Raw genomic sequence first — 13,447 nt, forward strand, 5'->3', positions numbered from 1 at the left:
TAACAACACAATAAGTAAAGAGAACAACCTAGACATATTTATATATAAAAAAAAGCAATATAAAAAATGTAGAAAATGTATAAATAAGCAGTAGAATTGTAGTGCAAGGAAAAATATAAGGTGCAGTGAACAGTATAACCTTGAATCTGTTTTATTATTATAATTGTTGAATTTTGCATGTATTATTTGCCATATATTAGTGAAAATAATGGGTGTTTAGGACATACTGGAGGGCAGAGTCTTGGGTTATGTTGCAGGTAATGTTTCTATCAATAAAAGCCTTCACACTTTAAAATATTTAAAATGGAAATGTTAATTTCAGGAGACACATAACACAATATTAAATTGTGAGATGGAGCAGATGCATTAGTAGATGGGATAACAAAAAGTTAAAAATTAAAAGCCTCTTCAAAGTTAATTCTACAATTAAATGTAATAATTAAATTCAGACGCAGAATGAGATCAAATGGGAAATGTAATGCTCTTTTTGTCATTATGTTTTACAATTAATCATTTAAATACAAATAGAATTAATCAATAATTCAAAATATATCTACATATATATAATATCTGACTATTTCAGTCGCCATCCATTTGAACTCACATGACAAACCGAGGCTGAAACCAAATTACAATCTTTTTTTTAAGCTCATAGGAGGTGATGTTTGTGTTTTAAATTGCAGATTTTTGGGGGTGTATCACTTTAATAAACATGTTTAGTCAATTAGTATCGTTTTATGTAATTGGACCACAAGAGGGCATTGTTTGTCTGCAGAAGATTAGGCTATGATATCAGAGACAGCATCACACTGAGACTTGTTATGTTACAAGGTCTGGAGGTTTTTTTTATTTTCTTTAATCACATTGTGTCTGGAGAAGATCTGTATGTGGGAGCACTTACCACACCTTTCAACATTCAACCAAAGCTGCGATTAATCATTTTTTAGTAATCAGTGAATATAAGTTTGAGGATGATTACATTTTTAGTGCTTGGGTAAACAGATATTGTATGTTATGAGAGGAAAATATAGCAGAAATAACTGAATGTCTGCAGAAACAGTTTGACTTTTACAATTTTCTTTCCCCATTTTAACACAATTGTCCTCATAGTTTGTTCTCAAATAAACTACATTCTGCCAATTTTAACATCCTGCTGGTTGGATCTTATTACTTTTTGTGGTCTTTTTTATTAGATAGTTTCCAGTCAAGAGTAAAAAAGGTGTGTGACATGCAACAAATTAAGGTCAACAAGAAGCCCTGAATGTTACTTTATACCACCAATTGTACACTGGACGTACAAAGATAAGATTCACAACAAAGGATGTATGTAAGTCCTGAAAATAAATGAAATACATTAGATTGGACACCATGAGATACTACTTTACAGCTTTCATATGAAACAACAGCACATATTGGGGGTAAGTCTGTACAGTAATGGCTTCTTTTCTGCAGGCCTCAATGTGTCACATTATTCCACAGTGCTGCTCTGTCTGGAGACTTAAAATATCGTCTGCACTGCATGTGGTATTGTCTGAAAGACAAGACCACAATACCACACACCTGAGCTGCAAAGCAACACCTTACTAAGACAGTATCAGTCTAAACTTGCACCAGCCTTTTTTAGAAATGATATTATTCCTTGGTGCAGACAGCGGTCTACTCTGTGTACAGTCTCTTTTTCATATATATAATACTGATGGCCACGACCCTCCAAAGGACTAGCGGTTATAGATAATGGATGAATATAGTTCAATGCCACCAGCTGTGAAGAAAATAGTATATTGTCATTGTTAGTGTTCTGTAAACACTTTCTTCCACATTGATGTATGTTTTTATAAATTAATTTCGCTTTTTTAAGGTGTGCTTTGCTGTCACCCTCATTTGCCTTAGCTGAGCAGTGGTGGAGGAAGTCAGTAAAAAATAGGTGTTATTAGCACAATCTAATAAAAGTATCAAAAGTAAATATACTCTTATACTAGAAAATCGTCACTGTTAGTGTTTTACTATTGGATAGGATGTTTTTGGATTAATATTGCTGGTGTATTAATGTGTATGTTGTGCTAATTTCAACTATATATACTGTTGGATAGTTTAATCTACAGCAATGTATCATATTTTATACGATCATCATATAATCGTAGTATCTTTTATGTCATTTTTCCAGAAGACAGAATTTTGTGTAAATTTACACTTAATCCTTTAGTTTATCATAAAAAACTAAAAACTCATTCAGAATCACTAAATTTGGAGATACATGGTTTTCACTGACTAGGAAGTGTATGAAAAAAGGTCATCTGAAAAGTAACTAGTAACTAAAGCTGAAAGACAAATGTAATGGAGTTAAAAGTACAATATTTGCCTCTGAGATGTAGTGAAATAGCTAACTGAAGTATCTGAAATTTGTTCTTGAGTGAATGTACTTTGTTCCATGTACATTCCACCACTGCTGTTGAGAGGCTGACATTAGACCACAACAGAGCAGAGATCACAATAAATCCTGCATCCCTAGCACCACCTGCTGGTTAAAGACTATAAATGCATGCACATGTTCCATGCTGGCATGTAGGAGGCAGTGTATCCATATCAATGAGATAGACTCGGATTCTTTCTTGCAGCTGCAGCCTTGAAATCTTGGGTTGCTTGCTTCTGAGTGTGTGCCTTATCTAGCTGCCATATCCATCCTCCTGTAATAAGCAGAAAGGACAGCTGTGTAGTCTCCCAGAAACGGCCCACCCACCCTGGTGCACAGAGCAAAGGGTTGGTAGGGTCACTTTGTCCTTGAAAGCTTTGGATGCTCTGAAGGACGCCATTTCAGCTCAATTTAGTGTGTGTGTGAGACCTTTTGTTACTACACCTCATATACTCATGCAAAATATACTCAAAGAGGATTTAATAAACAAATTTATAAATGACATGAAAAAAACATCTCAAAGATATATTCTGTACAAAACACACGTATACAAAACAGTGGTACTTTCATTTACACAACTTAATTACATTACAAAGATAATTACACCTCCTTCATTAAAAAAATATGGACACTGAAGGGTAAGAGGGATGTGGAGGGATGTAGAGCTACAGCAGACGGTGTATGAGGAGATTATTAAACAGTAAGTCCCTGCGGTGTGCTTCTTAATGAATATCATTCAATCATGACGTTGAATGTTAAATGAATGTTGGTTTCTTGACGTGCATGCTGATCTCCCGAATGTCAAACCTTTATTAAACAGTTTCAAAGTATTTGAGTTTGTTTCATTATCTTGGGACACCAGACGGATGTTACGTAAGACGATGCATGAAAGTAAAAGTCAGTTTACCTCCTCTGATACTCCTCATACATTTACTTGTGAACTCAATTTTTATCATGCAGTAAACTCCACCCATCTGGCGTTCCAATCAAATTAAAACAAACACAAGGAATTATCTGGGACAGCCATTTGACCTAGATTTGGTCAAAGTATCTGCAGTTGTTCTGTAGCTATTACTTGGATTTCTATACACACTGTACATACAGTAGAGTTGACTGTCACACATGGTTTAAGAAGGACACTGGATACTTGCGTTGTTGCAGGTCTGAGGTCAGGTCTGAAAAATCAGCAGCTGATGCTGGCCAAAAATACTGGCAACATATCAGAGATACATAATAACATACATAATAACCAACAAAATTCAATGTAATTTAAAGCATAAGAATTTAGAGTTAGGGCATCATTTTGAGGATTTAGCAGTCTGTTCACACATCAAAACAAGTGCACCTCTTAAGCAAAGTTGTATGTCTTTGTATGCGTTAGATTCTGTCAACATCTCTATCAGTCCTACAAGGAATCGTCTTCATTTTCCTGAGAGAAATAGGACTTCTGTGAGGAGAGAAATATGATCCTCCTGTTGACGATCCAGCAAAAAGTTTCTATCTGCTTTTGAATAACAGTCAGAACTCTTGTTTCCCATCAAGACTTAATGTATTGGCCAAGGAGTACAGCAACATGTGGCTGCTCTTTGGAGAGGTCCACGCCGGCTGCTGACAGGAGGAACTCTCTGTTCGGTAAATCTGTGCTCGGGTCTTAAACAGGCCGAAGCGAGCTGTGAGGAGAAAGAAATCACGTCTGAAGGTGCGTGTGAAGAAGGCGTACAAGAAGGGGTTGGCGCAAGAGTTAATAGGGTAGAAGAGGACCAGCAGGAGTTTGGCGTCTGACACTGTGATGAGAGGGAGTTTGAGGGCTGCTGAGATGGCAAAGAAGGAGATGGGAGCCATGCAGACAAAGTCGGTGAAGATGAGGACGGCCATGCGCTGGGCCACACGTGTGTCGGCATGGGCCGGCGCCGAGGAGGGGTTGCGGACGGTCAGGTAGATGCTAAGGTAACAGCCGCACACGCAGAAGAAAGCCAGGATGTTGAGGAGGAGAAGAGACACCACGTAGATCTGAGACGCCAGAAACTCTACGTCCATGGGCAGACAGATACTCACCTGCACCACAAACAAACACACACGTTAAAAAAATCACGCAATCAAGCCATTATACAAGTTATTCATGCTATTGCCCAGTTTCTTAATCCTAGACAAATAGCCTGAAAACTCTTTTACTATTACAACTACTACAGGAATATAGAAAGGGACACAAGTTGTTACTGGTTCATTTCAGAGTATGTCATCTCAGAAATGCATCATATTTGGGGTTTTGCATAATGTTTGCTCAGTAAATTAACTGATTAGAGCTCATCTGCAACTATTGTAATAATCAACTAATTGTTTAAGTAATTTTACAAGAAAAAATGACAAATATTTGATGGCTCCAGGTTCTCAGATGGGAGAATTTGCTGTTGTTTCTTGTTTTACATAATAGTAAATTTAATAACTTTAGTTTCTGGGCTGTTAGTCAGACAAAACAAGACATTTGATAACATAACCTTGGACTATTTTTCACTTTTTATGGCGTCTGATTAAGAAAATAATTGGCAGGCATCCTTTTGCATCCTCAATTACTGGGACCCAAGCATATTCTAAAGGGGAACATAACAACATAACATCACAAACTGGAGAGCACGGGAGTTGAACGGAGAATAAGTGGCCTAAAGCACCCACTTTGCCGTAGCTGCTGACCCCGACTGTGGGAAGCAAAGCAGCTATGGAGGAGAAAATCCACCCTGCTGTCATGACAATACAGGCATGTCTCAGGCGAAGTTTACGGTCGAGCCGCAGAGCATGTGTGATGGTGTGCCAGCGCTCCAGGGTGATTGCTGTTAATGTGAACACTGACAGCTCACTGGCAAACACCTGCAATTGACACACAAACACACATATTTCTATTTAAACACGTGCATGTATGAGTGTTGCTATTTATGTAGAGCTATACACACCGTGAAGAAGCCGGCAACGCTGCAGCCGAGGCCCATCTGCCAGTCTATGGCGTGGTTGTAGTACCGGCCTCGAGTGAGCATGTCTACAGTTGCTATGACTACCAGGTAGATGCCCATGCAGAGGTCAGAAAAGGCCAAGTGGCACATGAGGAAACGGGGAACAGTCAGTTTGGTGCGGCTGCCTGAAAAACAGGAAGAAATTAGAGAAAGAAAATTGAGTCTGACAAGTACAACAAGAAATAAGTATTACTAGTAAAATGTCCTCAGGCTGCTATTCTATGGCAAAAGAGAGTAAAGCTTAGTTTTGCTGTTTATGTGAGAACCTTATACCTTTTAAACAAATTAAAAGAAATAAGAGGATAAGCAAAGGCAAAAGCAAGAAACTATAAGAAGTAATGAAATTAGGAAAGAAGGAAGAATGGAAGAAAGAGCACAAAGAGGGCATGCAGAAAGTAAATAATAAGGAAGGAAAGAAGTTAACAGATTATGAGAGAAGGATAAGGAAAGAAAATATGTATACAGTAATACAGTTATGTATTAGTCTCATGTTGAATCTGTAAACTACAACGTACTGCAATTAGATAACTGTGGAGGTAAAAGTACATTTGCTTCTCAGATGTATTGGAGGACAAGTCTCACAAAATGGAAACACTGAATGGAAAGTACCTCAATATATCTCTATAAATATCTTTTAACCTCTAAAAAGTAGTACATCTGGCATGTGCTTATTCTTAAAAGAAAATTAAATACAAACTCCACAAAGAATTGGTCCATGAAAATGCCATAAATTTCTGCCACAGAAATGATTGTCCCATTTCATACCTAATAAGACCAGAAGTACCATTGCGTTCCCCAGCAGCGCGAGGATGGAGATGATCCAGATGAGGACCCGCAGGGGGACGGCTGACATGATATCCTCACAGGGGTTAAAGTCGTCTTGGGCTGGGGTGCAGATGATGGAGGTGGAGTTGGAACAGTAGTCCCTGTAGAAGTGAGGGTTGCCCTGAGCATCGGGGTGGGAGCAGAGGGAGTTCCACTTTGATCTAACACACAACAACACATACGATTCTTTAATTTTTCATAGTTTTTACTCTAATACAATATTCATTTTTTTTTCTTCTAGAGTTTATATTAAGGCTCTGTTGGCAATACTACAATGTTAGTTAATGGTAATTAACCAGTAATGGAATCATAATGAGATATTAATACAGATTTGCATTAGCCATTCATGGTTAAATCTTACGCGTTGTACTTTGAATTAATTGCAATTCAATCAATTCCTTTCAGACAGTTTGATGATAATGCATGCGTGCCTGTTCCTGTGTATGTTATGGAAGGCGCAGCAGTGTGACGAGTACGTCAGGTTGGCCTGGTGCAGTTTGGTGAAGAGCTGCAGAGGAGGAAGCTCCTTCAGATTGGGGGCGGACTCTGCGATCAGCTTCTGGAGTCCACCGAGGATGTAGTCCGGCAGGGAGGTGAGGGCCGTTTGGGAAATGTCTCTACACAAACAAAGAAGAGTACCAGCGGTTTTAAGTTCAGAATCAATGTTCAACAGACGCCTTCCCTATTGGCTAACAGTGATTTGACCAGTTTATACAAGCTGTTCACTTATTTTTCTCTGGATTAAGAGAAGAAATCTATGTTGGCAAAATTCCATTAGAAGAAAACACTAGAACTTCTATTTCCTGAACAAAAGATTTATGGGACAAGACACCGCTTGCCAAGTGTTACTGGGATGCGAAGTGAAAAAAACATTACAGCAATGGCAGCCCAGAAGAAAAACAAATACAGTTTTTTCCCTTCTGATTGCTGCTTCAATGGAAATAGGTGTCTCTGTGCTTGGGGAACACACAGGTAATTACTGCAGTTTATTTTTACCTCAAATCTGGCACGTTTCTATGTTTCTTTTGAGCCTCCCCACACATGCCACATTGTCTCTTGTATCTCCTACATCTCGAGTTTAATAAGTGATGATGAGGAGGGTGAATCATGTAGGCATGAGTTACTGTTAGATGTCATGCTTACAGTACCACCAACTCACTGGAACCCACAAAGGCGTTGGGATTGATGTGAGTAAGCTGTTCGTTGCCTCTTAGGAACCTAAGAGAGAGGGAGGAGAACAGAGAGAAATTAAATATGTGTTGTAAATCTTCTGTTTGCAATTGTGGCTCTGCCCGTGACTCACAATCTGTGCATCTTTGTGCCATTGAAGGCGTCACTTGCCACCTCCTTGATGCCATTTCTGGTGAGCCGTCTGTCATTAGAAAAGGAAGCCAAATTATAGTCATGTGGCTCCAACACGGAACAGTCCCAGCAGAAAACTTATCTGAACTATCAAAGCTAATTTTAGTGAGTGCAGTTCTTTTGTTCTCAGTGACTAAAGCTGCATGAATACACTGAATAAACTGTATTTATTACTATGTAAGACTTCTTCTCTTTCTTCCTTTTCTACTTTTTAACTGGACAACTCGGGACCTTCGGTAGTGGTGGAAGACATATTCTGATTTTTACTTAAATAAAAGTAGTGATACCACAATTAAAAAGTACTCTTGCATTTAAAATGTTACTTAAAGGGAGGTTTGACATTTTGGGAAATATACTTTCTTGCCGAGTTCTGGTGTCGAGCTTTAATGTCTGTAAAAATATAAAGCTACAGGCATCAGTCGGTTAGCTTAGCTTAGCTTAAAACAGGAAGCAGGAGGAAAGGCTACCTTGGTTCTCTCCAAATGTAATAAAATATGTCTGCCAGCACCTCTAAAGCTGGCTAATTAACACATTTTATTGTGTTTCATATGTCCAAAAGCTGAAGTGTAAAAATAACTATTTGCCATTTTTTACGGGGACTGTCAGACTATTTCTTGCCTCTGTGCAGTTGCCAGGCAACCAGCAGAAAACTCCAGGACGTTGCTGGTCCAGGCCAAAACATATTTAGGCACATTACCCCCCTTTAAACGACGATGTGTAGTTTTTCTGTAAGGATTAAACAAAGAGGAGCTTTAGAGGTACTGGTAGGTGGATTTTTGTTGTTGTTGACATAGCCAGGTTAACTGTCCCGGCCTTCCTCCAGTCAGACAAATATGAGTCAATATGTCAATTTTCTAATAGGACTCTTTGAGTAAAAGAAGATACTAAAGTTTAAAAGTGGCCTATTATAAGTCAAAATGTTACAAAAAAGTATTATTAAACACATTTAGTTATTAAAAGTGATTAAGTAATTATTATGTGTTTTGTTACTACACATATTGAATTATTATTACACGTTGCATCACTAAGATGGATCTTAAATGTTGCAACTACAAGTGTCACAATATTAGACTTACTTACTACATGATTATCATGGCCAAAAGAATTCACTATTTTAAAAAAAAAAAGTCAAATTAATTAGAACTTTTACTGTGTGTTTTGTGTTTATTGTCAATATCGTGATATCGTGACACCCTTACTTGTAACGAGTCGAGAGGGAGCTACTTTGAATTATTTTACGTTTAAAATTGCATCACATTTGATAAGCTGATGACATTGTTTGTATGTAAAATATTAATTTGTGAAGTATAACAGTAACTACACCTGCCAGAAAAATGTAGTGGAGTCAAAAGTAGAATTTCCCTTTCAATATAGGAAGTAAAATAGTATACAATGGAAATACTTGGTTACTTTCCACAATTATTGCTCAATCGACTTCACATTTGGCCAGTAACTTGAGTATTAACAGTGGTACTATTTGTTGTAGTAGCTGTAGTTAGACTTACTGTATAATATGAGAGTTTAATACTATAGCCTACTATAGTAAAAATACTAAAAATACAAACTTTTAATCTGGATTTTTCACAAAAAACAAAAAAGAATTTATAAGCAAAATTAAAATACACGTCACTCTGACTTACTAAGCCTGATTAAGAAGGCCTTTATATAGACCTGTATGTGATTTTCAGCAGGATTTACAACTTAAAAAGAGGAGAATGGGGGGAAAAAGAGGTGATATATAGCCATATGAGTGTAAGAAATGCAGAAAAAGGAGAAAAGTAGGAGAAGGCGGAGAGCAGGGAGCATTTCAGGGAACATTCGTCATTGCGTATGTAATGCCCACTCGGAGCTGTGTGAGGGTGGTGTGTGTGTGTGTGTGTGTGTGTGTGTGTGTGTGTGTCTCTAAAAAAGTGATGAATCTCTTACATCTCAGGGATAGTTTGAGTGCAGAGGCCTTTGAAAGCATTGGCGGGGACTCTCTCTATGTGGCTGTTGTCGTGCAGGTCACTAAGCAGCACACAAGATCAAAAACACATTATAAACAACTGAGAAGTAAATAGTATACACACATTTACAAAGTAGAAAGACAGCATGTATATGTTCAATATATTAGGAAATACATGAATCCCCTTTAAATCCACTTTCTTTAGGAAGCTGAAGTCAGATGGGAGAGAGTTTGAAGATGGATTTTTAAAGGCTGCAGACAAGACAAGACAGATATTCTGTTTTGTTCTCAGTGCGTAGGTTTAAGCTGCAGTGTTACAGGTTGAATGGTGTGATTTCTTCCAGGCGTATTTAATTGTGTGCACATACAGTAGCCTATATGTGCAAATGCATGTGGGAATAATGGTGTGTGGGTGTCCAGCATTATTAGTGTTGTGCATTGCGTCGAGACCTACAACAGAAGCAGGCCTGTGGAGTGGATCTTGGTGAAGTCTGGAAAGAGTCTCAGTCCGGTGTTGGCGATGGTCCTGTGATGTGCAGATTAAGCAGCAAATGTTACCACAGTCACAATGCGACCTCTGAACAACAGACACTCACTGTTGCTGTGAGTTATTGTGATAAAATCAGACAATGTAGCATTCATCGTGTTGACTGAGATACAAATTAACAAGTGAAGAGTTTCTAAGACAATTCAGGGAGAAGCTCAGGTGGTAAAAAGATAAATCAGACATTTAAAGAGCTTCTTGTTCCAAACAACTGTTCTCTTTTTGTTTTTTGGGCAAAAATACATAACAAGTCTGTAAAACACTGATTATCCCGAACTCAGACTAAACAGGTTTTTGGAAACTTCTTTATTTCAAAACAAGACTGTGGGTTTCCTAGAGGCTCTGTGTTGCTTTGGTTTAAACTAAATGCTAAAGTCAACATGCTAGCATTCTAACAATGCTAAGGCAAACATAGGGTTGGTGTTTAAAAGGTATAATATCTACTATTTTCAGCAACTTAGTTCAACATGGTAACATAAGAACAGCACAAAGAACAGGGAATGTCATAACCACTTAAACTATCTAAATCACTAAACTTATTTGACTTGATGGAGGCGCCAGATGAAAAGTCAGGGGAACTACTCTTGAAAAGCAAGATTTGGATATTATATTTTGCAACAAAACTGTAAAAATCTTTATTAAATAACAATGTTTTTCTTATCAGGAATGCATCAAAACGTGTTAAAAGTAATCCAATTGACTTTCTGACACTCCTTTTAGGTTTTATATAATCATCTTTCTAATCAGCCTCCAAGAGCAATAACGTTTAACCTTTTTTAAACAAATGATTAAACTAGTTTCAAGAACAGTTTTTACATACAGTGCATTTAATGGACATTTAATAAAGTTTAATAGTTGAACTAGTTTTTAATAGTTTGATTAAATTCATTTAATATTAGTTACGTGTCCCAGTTCTCACAAATTGGGACAAACATAACAGTAACAGTTATGAAAATATCAGTGAGGCCTTTAATAAAAAAGTTTGTTTTGTAACAACATGAAATGAGGGTTAGCTCACTTTATGGAAAAACATCTTCTTTTTTATTTCATGAGATGAAGTGTGACACTTGATTTCTCTTCCAGGGGATCCAAGCTAATTAAAAAATGATGTCTCTGGTCATGTGGGGGCCCGTCAGAAGTAGTCCTGTCACCCATGACCCATTTTGGACTCACAATCAGTTTTAAAAACACACATTTTAGAAGAAAGTATTCCTCCCCACTGCACTCTCGCTGAGTACTCACAGATACTTCAGTTTCACAATGTCCTTGAATGCATCTGGATTGATGTGTGTCAGGTGTTTTGACTTTGTTATGGTTCTGAAAGAAAAACATTCAGTCATGTACTCATTAACATAAATGACTTACAATTACAGGCTTTCACCACTGTCATTATCCTGCCAGTTGTACTTACATCTCGGTGAGTTCAGGGAGATCAGAGAAAGCAAAAGCTCCTATATTTTCTAACGCAACATTCCCAGAGATGAAGCTAAGGGGAACACAAATGCATAAATGAAATATATGACATGTATTAAAGAACTCAGCTGTTAGGCCTTCATTCACACCTATACGTTGATGTATTGTGTCTCCGAGCTTGCTCCACTGTTTGGGTGAGGAGCTTTCTCAGAGTTTGTGGCTCTTCTTGTTCCATAACAAAGACTAAAGACACAAGCACGTTGGATAATATATATACGTCAGTAGGGATGCACCAATACAGACCAAACAAAAGTACAAGTATTTACATTTGTACTTGCCGATACCGAGTACCAATATGAGTGCTTAATAATACCATTACAGTTCTAACAATGACCGATGTTCCTCACTTTCCGACTGTAACAAATGAAATGTTGTTAATGTTGTTGTAAAAGTTGCTGACGTTGCTTCTACCTGCTCGACTAATAGCAGGTGTATGCTGGAGGTTATATGGGCGGCTGTGGCTCAGACGCAGAGTGGGTTGTCCACTAATCGGAAGGTTGTTTGTTCGATCCCTGGCCCCTCCAGCCATGTGTCGAAATATCTTTGAGCAAGATACTGAACCCCAAATTGCTCCCCAGAATGCATTTGTTTCTGTTCGATGGGCTTTGCCACCACTAAGTCAATGTGTGGAAAAGCGCTTTGAGTGGTACGGAAGACTAGAAAGGCACTATGCAAGAACAGGTCCATCTACCATATAAAGTCATGTAGTCAGTCGAGTAGTTTTATGATTACAACAGTATCGGAGCTGATATTGGTATTGCTGCATCCCTACACGTCATGAGCGGTGGCTTTTAGAAAACTGTATACTCACATATCGGTGAGCTGAGAGAGGCTGGCGAAGGCAAACTCACTGATACTCTCCAGCTTTTCGTTCTCCCATATAGTGCTATGGTAAGGGTAAGGTAGGGAAGAAACATTTGTTATTTGCCGTACTACAGTGCTTTTGAGACACTTGTGCGCTAAGGTGCAAGAAACATCAAATGTAGAGAAAACAGGGTTCTGAATATCTAGGTTCAAATAGCTTTGAGCTTTCTTGTTTTACATTAGTTTCAGGGATTTTATATGCAATTTAAACTCATGTAGAAACAATATGAATATAGGGGATAATTATATTTCTCCAAACATAATATAAAATCCTTTTTTTTTATTTGGAGAAATAACACCAAATCAAGGTGCATCTTCTCTGTTGTTTTGATCTATATCTTGAGTGTTTTGACCTCCTTAGTTCATTATGTTCTACATCAAATAATAAACATGAACAACAGGCGCACACACTTACAGTTTCCTGAGGTGCTGCAGGCTGTTGAGGGCGCCCTGGGGAATCACTATGATCTCCGTCTGCTTAACTTCCCTGTTGATGCAGAAACAACCGATCTCAGCGATACACACACACACACTACGCTGACGACAAATCCTTAAAAATCGTAAGGGGTTAGTTTTTGTTTTGTGAGGCCAGCAAGGCCATGACCAGTTACTCACTCACATTGGGGGGGTCTTTTAATGCATAAAGCAAAGTTTAGTGTACAGAATTTCTATACAAGATCCCCAGCTTATTTTGCATCTGGTCGTTGGAAAAGACATCAGAAAAGGCCATCCATTGCTGCGTACTTGTAAATATCCCCACTGTTCCTGAGCCTTGACCTTCGAGCAGAACATTTGAGAACACACACATCGCCGCCTGGGAGTTCACAGTACGTCCCTTGGGAAGTCGGTAATAATCGCTACTTGTGCCACAAAGTTCGTCCTTGTGTGTTTGTGTGTGTGGACTGCATTTGTTTGTTTGTATTTGTTTGTTTGTATGCTTTTTGTTTTTATGCTTATGTGTATGTCTAAGTGCATGTTTGTGCAAAAGCTTCAGGTGATCCTAATCTTTACGCTGACCCCCC

At 38.2% G+C, this 13,447-nt stretch overlaps 1 protein-coding gene across 1 annotated transcript in view; it reads right to left on the reverse strand.

The window, feature by feature from the left end:
- Positions 1–2,873: 2,873 nt before the first annotated feature.
- Positions 2,874–13,447, reverse strand: part of fshr (follicle stimulating hormone receptor) — a 13,352-nt gene continuing 2,778 nt past the window's right edge. Inside the window, exons 2-14 of the mRNA XM_035671117.1 lie at positions 12,841–12,912; positions 12,373–12,447; positions 11,500–11,574; positions 11,331–11,405; positions 9,999–10,070; positions 9,526–9,606; positions 7,541–7,609; positions 7,381–7,455; positions 6,669–6,854; positions 6,178–6,398; positions 5,356–5,537; positions 5,081–5,272; positions 2,874–4,465 (exon numbers count right to left, since the gene is read on the reverse strand). Coding sequence (XP_035527010.1) covers positions 3,929–4,465; positions 5,081–5,272; positions 5,356–5,537; positions 6,178–6,398; positions 6,669–6,854; positions 7,381–7,455; positions 7,541–7,609; positions 9,526–9,606; positions 9,999–10,070; positions 11,331–11,405; positions 11,500–11,574; positions 12,373–12,447; positions 12,841–12,912 — 1,912 coding nt within the window. The 3' untranslated portion in view covers positions 2,874–3,928. The remainder of the gene's footprint in view (positions 4,466–5,080; positions 5,273–5,355; positions 5,538–6,177; positions 6,399–6,668; positions 6,855–7,380; positions 7,456–7,540; positions 7,610–9,525; positions 9,607–9,998; positions 10,071–11,330; positions 11,406–11,499; positions 11,575–12,372; positions 12,448–12,840; positions 12,913–13,447) is intronic.

Source organism: Morone saxatilis, unplaced genomic scaffold, assembly GCF_004916995.1.
Source record: "Morone saxatilis isolate NCDOM2014 unplaced genomic scaffold, NCSU_SB_2.0 Contig1, whole genome shotgun sequence".
In the NCBI taxonomy this organism is placed as follows: domain Eukaryota; kingdom Metazoa; phylum Chordata; class Actinopteri; family Moronidae; genus Morone; species Morone saxatilis.